At 29.3% G+C, this 10,735-nt stretch overlaps 1 protein-coding gene across 1 annotated transcript; it reads left to right on the top strand.

Moving 5' to 3' along the window:
- The first annotated feature begins 983 nt into the window (after positions 1 to 983).
- LOC134261822 (uncharacterized) lies at positions 984 to 5,164 on the top strand. The gene is made up of 4 exons (XM_062744216.1): positions 984 to 1,116; positions 1,191 to 1,249; positions 1,683 to 1,820; positions 3,376 to 5,164. Exons 1-4 carry the CDS (start codon positions 1,022 to 1,024, stop codon positions 3,687 to 3,689), a joined length of 606 nt encoding a protein of 201 aa, XP_062600200.1. The 5' UTR covers positions 984 to 1,021; the 3' UTR covers positions 3,690 to 5,164.
- Positions 5,165 to 10,735: the final 5,571 nt, after the last annotated feature.

The following is a 10,735-nucleotide window of genomic DNA, read 5'->3' as shown; positions in this document are numbered from 1 at the left end:
CGATGAATGTAAAATGAATTTCCATTGGGGGGTGCAGATTACGCAAGATCTTTTTTGGCCCCTGGTTTGGGGTGTCTTTTAGAATGATGCGACAGATTATAGATTGAAAACCACTTATCGCCCTGCCACAAATTTGGTATTTTTTGGTTATGGGATACACAGCGGTCTCAGGAGAGTCAGAAAACATGTCTTTTACCGTATTTTCTCATTTTTATGCGTAATTTATCACTTTTTAAAGAAAACATAGAGCACAAGCTTGCCTATCTACGAAATTTATATGTTTCATACACTAGTATCAAATGCATTTTGTGTGTTAGAATCTCAGGCAAGCTTGTGTTCTATGTTTTCCGAACTGAAAAGTATCTCAAATTTGACGAAAATCCATCAGAGTAGAGTCAGTAGAGAAAATTTAGGAAAAGGTCCGCTTTCTGCACCCTCCTGTTGCCTCTATGTACGCGTTGAATCAAAATTAGTGCTGGTTTTTAAAATATGCACTAATTTAAGTTCTCAACTACAAACTATCACAGTATTAACTGTGTTCTGATTTTTGCGTTGAATATAAGGGGCCAGGTTCAGTGGTTACCATATACCTTGTCCTAAAAAAAGAAAATGGAAATTAATTTTTCACTCATTAAAAGGTTTAAAGGTTTTGCATAAGTTATAATTTTAATAATGTTTTCCAAGATGTTATATATTGTCTTCACTTCGAATGACCTCTTTTCTTGTACTTGCAGTTGTATAAAAAGCTATATAATTTTAAATTGTTACTTTTTGCAAGATGCTTCTAAAATATTATCCTCAAAATAAATAGAACACACACATTACATTAAAATATATCTTGGGAGATATCCCTGCCTGTGTATACTATGTCCTTGAAATTTGGTCGTCGACTATTTGTATCCATTGCACAAGCGGAAAAAGGAAATCTAATATAAAACATTAAAAATGCAACTATGCCTCATTTAAATGATATAGGCATTTATAAGTCTAGTGTAAATATTGATAGCGACTGAAAAACTTCATGAATCTTTTGGTGTCTTTGTTAAAAAAAATTATCTTATTAAGCTTATCTAATTTTCTTTATTCATGTTCAAAAGGAATTCCAATATGTGTTGGGTAAGTTTTCATGTAACGAAACATATTTATTTCATTAATAAATCAGTATAAAACAGAGATTATTTTGTTAACAGGAACTACAAAAATTGCTGTGCATTTTACAAGTGGAGTAGCGAAACCGGTCAATGCGAAAGTAAGTTCAAAATTATTGTTGGAAATGCTTTTTTTGCACAATTTTAGTTTAGAAAGATCTTAAAGTAACATTTTACTAGCCCTAGAGATAATCTTTTAAATTTCTACATGTATTTAATTAGTTAAGCATGTATGTATAAAACCTCTATGTGTCCAATATCAGGAGTATACTTTTAGACATTATTTATTGGAAATGACATGCTGGTCATAACAATAAACATAATGTCTACGTGACAAGTCTGTGTGATTCACACACCAATAACTCCCACAAACTTTAAACCATTCCTTAAGTAATAAATTTAACTTACGAAAATACAGGACAATTACAGAAATAATTACCAAAGTACCTTTTGTCTGTTTGATGAACCATTTTTTGGTACGTTTTTCCCATTTTCCACATGGTTTAAAATTGATTTTATCATAATTATTTACAGAATGTTTACCCGGATACAGTGGAGTAAACTGTAGTGAACCTTGTCCTTATCCTTTTTATGGAGACGAGTGTCAAGGAAAATGTGATTGTGACAACTACATTTGTGATTTTTCCACTGGTTGTATAGTTGGTACCTCTGGTAATGCGATTCAAAAATTTGAATCTTAATTTGCTTCATTTTTCTCTATTAAGACTTGTGTCTGAATATCGTAATTGTCTTTAATTCATGTAATATGTTTTTATGAGTCACAGAATAATTTATATTAACCAAATGTCGAACAGTTTTATTTATATACTACATATTAAACGTTAGGGTTGAACGCATACTGATAATTTTCAGTATATAAGTTATCTCTTTAATTACTGGTCCCTGAAAATAAATCTTCAAAAAAAAAAAAAAACACCGATAATTAAATAATGTTTAATTTGTATATAATAGATAAAAAGGCCCTTATGCATGAACACTGCCCCTTTGTCAACAGACAATTGTCACTAAGTAATTGAATGAGCACACAATAATTTACAAGTTACATGAGAAAGATTTGTTAGATGTAACTTTAAAACCCAAATAACTTTAGAATAATAAAAAAAATATCAATTTAAAACAAAAATGAAATAAAACGGTTATTGTCCAAACTGTGTAAAACTGTAATATAATATACACTGTACTTCATAAGTAAAACATTAATATTTACAAGGTGATAACATCAGGCAAATGAAAGTTGCATTTTTAAATTTTTTAAAAATTTTATTAAGTACAATTTGTTTAGAATAATATTCACATCTAGTCATATGTTTTTGTAACACCGGCAGTTAAACTGCCATTCTGCTACAATGTGGAAGCAAGAGCATCATATATATTCAGAATTAATAAACAAGTAACGTGGATGCAAATTATTTCTCTGTAGCCAGTTAAAACATCCCTAGGTGTTTTTCCAGGGGCAAAACTTTCTAGAAACTTGGAAACGGAAACCCTTCTCCCTTTTTGACGTCATTTTCAAGGAAATATTTGTTTGGATACTCAATGTAAAATTTACAATAGCATTTCAGAGAACTTCCAGAATGAGGTAAAAAAAAAATCCATATTTTATGGAACAATAGTGTCCCTATACATACCTTAATTATCGGGATATTTGGATGTCAGTTTTTTATATAAAATAGTTTATCTTATTTACTTAGGTCGAAAAAAACGTCGTTTTCGAGGTTGCGCCGCCTGGACATACCATTATTACAAAAAAATTACTAATTTATTTAAAAATAAAATTTATGATTTATTCTATAGATAGAAAAGATGATGATTATTTAATACTTTAAAATTTATTGACGTACCTAAAGCGGTTTTAATTTTATGGCGTTTGTCCACGATTTTTTGATAGCTCCTCGTACATGTATCTTGCATCAAAGATATAAAATCTTTGACAATTAAATATTTAGCTCATACCTATTAAAATACGGTAATAGAAAATTTCTGAAGGTTTGTAAAAATTTTCATTTTTTGTGACCGGTCAATGAGGGATGCTTCCTCCTCCTAGGCACCTGAACGAATCTCTAGATTTTTATGGGCCTATACGTTTGAACATTTTTGAGATCGCCTAGCTGTCTGTTCTAACACTTTCGTATACACGTAAAAAGTGCACTGTATTAGGTTTGTTCTGTTTCATAGATTGCTATTAACTAACATATTTTTATTACAGATGATGGATCTATTTCATTTCTTAGCAAAGTAACAGAAGGAGGATTAACTGAAAATTTTACTGTTTTTGAAACAGAGAATTCTACAGATTTTCCAGGTAGAAATTCTTCCAGTGTAAATGATTCTCTCCTCGTTCTTATAGAGGCACTAGGTGGAGTTGATCTGTTATTTATATTTGCTCATTTTTTTCTGTACATTCATGACCGTAGAAATAGAACTGATATAAATAAAATCGACACAATTATCAATTATCACCGAACCAGCAACGTGTATGAGAATGTCGATATTGATATTCCATCAACATCGGATTTATAAAACCATTTTATCCATTGCTTTTAATTTTTTTTTTGAAATTGCTTTTGATTTCGTAGTAAAATAGCTTATAGAAAACGATGAAAAATCTTCGCTATATTTTTTTTAATTAAAGACATTACAATTGTAAATTAAGTACAAGAGATTCGGATCAAAATGATATATCTCTAGAATATATTATTATTTTGTTCTATATTGCTTTTTTTTTTACAAAATGTTTTCATGTGTTTATGCGTTGATTATTAAAAATCAGAAGAATGCGATACATATTTAATTTTTTCGTAAATTTCTTCTGAAAAATATACATTGTGGTTGGAAAATTGCTTAAACTTAAAATTGAAATCAATTAATAAAAAGAATTTTGAACATACAGTTATCCATAACTAAATTTAAACGGTGCTTATTTGAGAAAGAAGATGAAAGAAAATGGACCTGCACCTATGTTTTGAAATATTTATTCTAAGTCATCTCTTATCGCCTGGAAATATTTATTGATTATTGAAATGATCTCTTATATAGCAATACTAATATCTTATTATTGGTTTGATTGACTTAACAATTTAATAAAGCTTAGATGTTTTGTAACCCCATTTTTTAAAGGAAACCTTTTTGATAATGTCAACCAATCTTCCTGCAGAGCACAGGGAATTCATGTCCTTTTTAAATGAGGGACCAATCTTTCTTTTAAAAGGAAATAATTTTAGAATAAGTGACAGTAAAATGGATTCTTCGAATATTTTCAGTCTAAGGAACATTGTTCTGAAGATTAAAGAGGTACAATTTGTAGTGTAGATTGCATTTTTTCACTATGAACCCCAAACCAGGGGTAGGACAGAATAGACGATCAGTCTTATATAGGAAATTGAAAATCTCTGCAAATCAATCCACTATTTTGCTGAAGTAAAAGACATTTATTTTGTTTTCCTGATAACGTTATCTGACTTATACTTTTTCGTACAGTTCAACATATGATTATTTAAGAAAAATGACACACGTTTTACGTGACAAGACCCTTTGATATCATTCACACATTTTATTTACTTTTAAACTGTTTGCATTTTCCAATAGAGAGCGACAGTACAACATTTTAGTCATATATAACATGGACTACTAGAGGAAATGTAAGACACACATTGCTCTTCCCTTTAAACCTTGTTCGTTTGTGCAAAGTGAATGAACTTAAAAATTCAGCATCCTATATACTTGAATTGTACAGTTCCAAAGTTTTTATTATATTGTTTAAAATAAGGAAGCACTCAAACCTTTGCCATTTTCAAACTTGTTTCCTGTTTTTACGTACCATTATACATACAATATACAGTAAAATATGCTTTAACGAACGCGCTAATAATAAATTCACACTTGCAACGAAATGAATTACATTCCCTATGGGGCTTTAAAATATACTATGTTCTTGACGGATATAACGAATAGCGTTTAAAACGACGTCAAATCCGTAATAAGCGTGTTTTACTGTACACAGCTGTTAAAGCAGTATTCCCATGATTGAAACGACGTCAAATCCGTAATAAGCGTGTTTTACTGTACACAGCTGTTAAAGCAGTATTCCCATGATTGAAATAGATTCAACTGCATTAGAGTCATACTCCAAGGGACGAGGTAATGCTTCTAATGTAATGGCTCGTGCAATGACGAGCCGGAGGACTTTTCCTTTACAAAATCTACAACATATGTATCATGAAGTACACGTATCATGCGTATGGTGGGAACATATTATTTTATTATGGTACAGTGACTATAATCGTCACAAATTTAAATGAGATTCCATTTTGACTAAAATAAATGAAATAAAATAAAACATATATAGTAATAATAAATATTTATTTATTTATCTTTGAATACAATATATCGTCTTTATATATTTTATTGTTTCATTTCTTTTTTTTTTTAATTATATAAGTATTTTTTTTAAATTTACATTGAGAAGTTCGATTGTCTTAAAAGATTATCTGTTTTATATATTTGATAATCCAACGATCGACTGAATTTGAGTTTTTCTAGAAACAGTCCTTTTTGTGTTTTTGAATTAATTTAATTTAAACAATATTTTATTCACTGGTGTTATTGTGAATGTGATTGGGCAGCAGGCGCAGCCTATTTTAGCCCTCTCCCCTTTGAATTGATATGAATATCAAATTGAATTGAATGTTATTTAAAATTTTTATTTTCTTGGAAGTGCCCTTTTTTAACACAAATAGAAAAAAAAAATAGAATTTGTTCATACGTAGAGCATGCTCTTGCGTATCGAATCAACTGAGATTTATATATTCCGCATGAAGGTGATAAAGCAGACTGCTGCATTAGTAAGGGAAGTTGAATTAAATAAAAAACTGATTTGAGTTTTATTACAGACAGTTAGCCGGAGAGGAAGAATGACTTTGAATTTGATCTCCGCATACACTGCTTCCCTTGCACTTTGTTCATTTTTATGAAGTGGATTTATCAAAACGTTTGAAACATGTCTATACTATTCATCCAATATATTGTTAAAATTGTGTATTTGTACTAGTGGGTGTACCTTGAGCTTATTCCAAAGGTTTTTCTGACATACTTTTACAAATCAGGAAGCACTATACATGTTTATTTGAAACTTATTATTTCCTGTTTCTAGGTACGATCACATAAAGTATAATACACTTGTTGGAGGAATTATGTAGACGCTTAACATAAAAAAATGAAAATGAACTAGTGTACCTTCAGCATCTGCTTTTTTTCTATGGATGTTCTTCATACCTGCATTTTTCCTTCCATTCCCAATTCATCATTCATTAAAATAGATTGTATGTAAAATAGTTCGTTGCACTGCTTTTATCTCCATGAAATATGTTTAATGAAGAAAAATTTTGTCCACACTGTATCATATTCTTTCAAATACCTTCTTCGGTGTACCCAAATCCCTAAATACTGAGTACTTTTCATTTAACCCTGTATTATTGAAAGAATTGCTTCAGTGGTAATCAACACCTTTGTCTTTGTTCTAATATCGCTCTCAGGTAAATCATTAGCAATGTTTTAAGCACGGTATATGCCGAATACAGTTCTGTATTAAAAAACAAACCTTACGGGCCTCAAACTGTCTGATATTTATTAATACAGAACTGTAATCGGCATATACCAATACCTATATTCTTAGCAATATTCTACAGCAATTTTTTTTTATAGATAACACATTTCTGTCAGAAAATAGAAACAGACACTTTATGTGCAATACAAAATATCTAAAAATTTACAATTAAAAATATATTTACAAAACATGAAGGAATAGAATGAAAACGATTGAAAAGACAAGATATTTTATCTTACTAGTTTTGGATAAGTATCCATACTTATGTATGAGTAAGTATACTTAGAGATATATACACTCGAGTACATAAGTAGGTTCTTATCCTTTAAGACTTATTCAGGACATTTCAACTTAGCAAAAGCAGGCACTTATTTTTATTCAAATAGCATGGACTTACAAATCATGGTTATGTAACAAAATACACAAATAAAATACATGTAAACGAAAAGGTTTGACAGTATTCATATCGAAAAAGTACAGATTTCAAGTACAGATGACCAATTGTTACATGTATACTTAAATAAGTTTTGTTATACATAAAGTATGTCTCTATCATGTACATTTGTATGCTTTTTCACCTACAACTAAGAAGATATCTAAAAATCTGCATTGTTTTTTTTGTTTTTTTTTTTTTTTTACAAAATCTGATATTTGTTCGTAAGTCGTTTTTAGACAGTTCAAGTTTGTATATCGCACGACATTAGAGAGGTTTATATAATAACGTGTACCATATATGTGATATATTAAGCTTTGTTCATAGAAATCTTACATATTTTATATGCAAAACAATTTCCTATTAATAAAAAAAATACTCAATAATCCATTTTCAGACTAACTTTTTTTTTAAGTTACCGGGTAATGTTTGGTCTCTTTAATCTCTTTTGCTGTATTTTTTCGGTTGACTTTAAAGTCATTGATTTTTTAAATTCAGAAATTACAAAACAAACTTAATCTCGAAATATAGACGAAATTTATCAAATATCGAATACCCAGTAATACTTTCTATTCTGTATTTGTCCCGTATATGAAGACGTCTAAGATATGAACCCTATTCATTTTTACCTCATCTTGTTCATAAAGTTACACAACTTGTTCAAAAATCTTTTTTGTTGTTGAAAGTGTATAATGGGAATTTTGAAAAATGGTCGAACAATGTTTACACTATGAAGATGTGTATATGCCTACTTATTTGAAATAATTTTAGATAAGACACTTCTTGTTATTCTGAAATGAAATTGATCATGTGGAAACGATAAGTGGACTTATTGAGATAATCCAAATACCAACTCAAACAAAGCAAAATAGAAATTCTCTTGATGATAAACTCCAAAAAGACTTTTATATAACTCGTAGGATAGAAGACTTTTTTCATCATTTTTTAAAACTTCATACTTGTAATGTATAGTATACGTATATAATTGAATACTTTTTTCGATTATACCACATTAAAAGTATTGAAAAACCATCATTTGATTGTTTCCTGGACATATTTTCTGTAGATGAATTTGGTTTATGTGTCTTTCTGGATAATTTACAATCAATGCTATATTTCCTAGAAATATTGCTATTTATAATGAAGTAATCAAGTTCTCCCCGGATGGTTTTTAAAAACTTAAATATTGTGAATAAAATATATAATATATTTTACAGATTTTTTGCGTAGTAATACTTAACAAACAAGTTGATGAAACAAGAATAGCAGAAGTATCTTTAAAGTCATCATTTCTTCTGTTTTATGGTCGGTACGATTACCCTGTCAGCAAATGTAATTTAAGATTGAGTCAAATGTATACTGACGTTTTTATACTAATTTTACAAGTTATTTCCAAATCATGACAAGAAGCACAAAGCGAGTGTATGTTCACTCCTTTAAAGCACCTGATCTCTTTTTTTATGTTTTATTAGTCCGTTTTTGTTCTGCTCCTATTTTGTATTGTTTAATGGCATTTTGGGCTTGCATACTGTTTGTTATATCCATTTTTTACATTAAATACATTATATGCAAAGCATATGAGTTCCCTTTTTTTAAGCCAGGTTAATGGTTGTAATATAATTCCCCTTTTCTAATAAGGTTTTATTTTTCTTTGAATCCATTATGCTTCGTGTTTTCCATCGTCCGTGCTGCAGATTAAACTGGTGTCTCTCTGGGTGGCAAATATTGAAATTCTACAATTATAGTGTCCTGTCAAAGAATTGGAGATAAAAGCAATTTCTTTGTTTCATTAATTGAAGTGATAAATTAAGTGATTTTAATGTATAATATTTTAAAACTCTGCAAAAGAAAGCATGACTTCCATAAAAAAAATATCAATCTGCATTTTGAAATATATACCAGTCGCTCAGTTGATCCTCTATCATATCTACCAAAATCTTGAGGAGAAGGGTGAAAAATGTTAACTAAATTTTAGTATGATAATTTTACTTTTAGATCTACTGAAATAGAAACCTTTAACGCATGAGAATTACATTCCGGAAGCGTGAAGCTCAAAGCACTGACATTGAAGGTTAAGATCATTTTCAAATTTTCCCTTTTTTTCTCTTGAATATTCATTGTACGCCTGTATGCATAGTTGGACTCCTGTATGACAATGAATGTGCTGAAATTCCAAGATTTTACTGATAAGGTTTGATTACGTATTTAAAGCTTAAATCATCTTTATAAGAGAAGAATAGGGAATTTTTGAGTAATTATTAAAATAAGTTGACGCTTTATAACATTGTTTAAGCACATTTTCTACCGGAATCAGACAGAATAGCATGATTAAAATGGCTCTTTTGGCCTCTTAAAGCCGCTTGGTCCGATTCTAATCGCTAAAAATATATATCCGTTTTTCTTCTTGAAAATTGATTGTCCATAAATTGTTTAAACTTTTGTCAAATTATATCCCCAAAGTCTTTTTCTTTTAAAAGATATAAAAATTCAAATGTTAAAAAAATAATTTTTGTTAGGTTACACAAAAAATAATCCTATTCTTATATCGCGTGAAATCACCTTCGAAAAATTAAATTTATCGCTTACATGTATATCTCATGAAGAACAAACCCGAGAATTTTTTCACAACAAAGCACATATTTACTATTTTAGCTCCTTAAAAAATCCTTTAAAATATCTGATTTCCCTTTATTTTTAAAATAATTATGCATATAAATATGAATATTGCTATGGATTATATTCAATTAATTTCTAAATTTTTATTAAAAGATGTATTATGACTAAGACTTTTACTAATGCAAAAAACTGCTCGGGTTGAATTATCTTCATTATTAGATATAACCAATAAATTTATTTTTTCAAAATTGACTTCACAACAGATCTTAACCTCCGTCAGGAACTAATTTTTGTCAATAAGGTTTTTGATCTGCGTTTTCCCTGTAAAGATTGTTATAATAAACTATTAAATCAATCTTATAATTTATTTTTATATGTTATTTATGTAATGACGTACTTTTATTGTGTAAGATAATATGTGTCTGTTTCGGATTAAGCGCCTTTAAGTTTTTCATACACTGTAGCAAGGAAGATAACAACATAGACCTTGCGTATGCGTGCCTTTTGGGTTACTTTTCGTGCTCTGAATGGTTAGAAAAACGATTTAAATCTCCTAGGTTCACAAAAATATAGGTCATCTTTTGTTAACAAAGAATTAAGTTGTAAAATTTTCTACTCATGTGTGAAACGTATACCCAGATTGTATGTTATCAGGTAAAAAGCTCAAAAATAGAAAGCAAAACGTAAACGAACAAAGCTTTTCACGTTGTTGCTAACTTCAGTACTTCAATGTAAATAAATCTAAAATACATCATCAATTAGATATATTAGCTTAAGAAACGCTTCGATAAATGTTACGTGTAAAAATTTGACCCATAGATGAACCCACAATAGTGAAGTAAATGTGCTTAAGTCACGAGAACTTTAGTTCCTTATAGATGTTTTTATTGAAATTATTTTAATTGTTTTCTGAAA

Source organism: Saccostrea cucullata, unplaced genomic scaffold (assembly GCF_032062105.1).
Source record: "Saccostrea cucullata isolate Sc308-1 unplaced genomic scaffold, CSIRO_AGI_Scuc_v1 ctg1985, whole genome shotgun sequence".
Classification (NCBI taxonomy): domain Eukaryota; kingdom Metazoa; phylum Mollusca; class Bivalvia; order Ostreida; family Ostreidae; genus Saccostrea; species Saccostrea cuccullata.
This window is presented reverse-complemented; position numbering and strand designations above follow the sequence as displayed.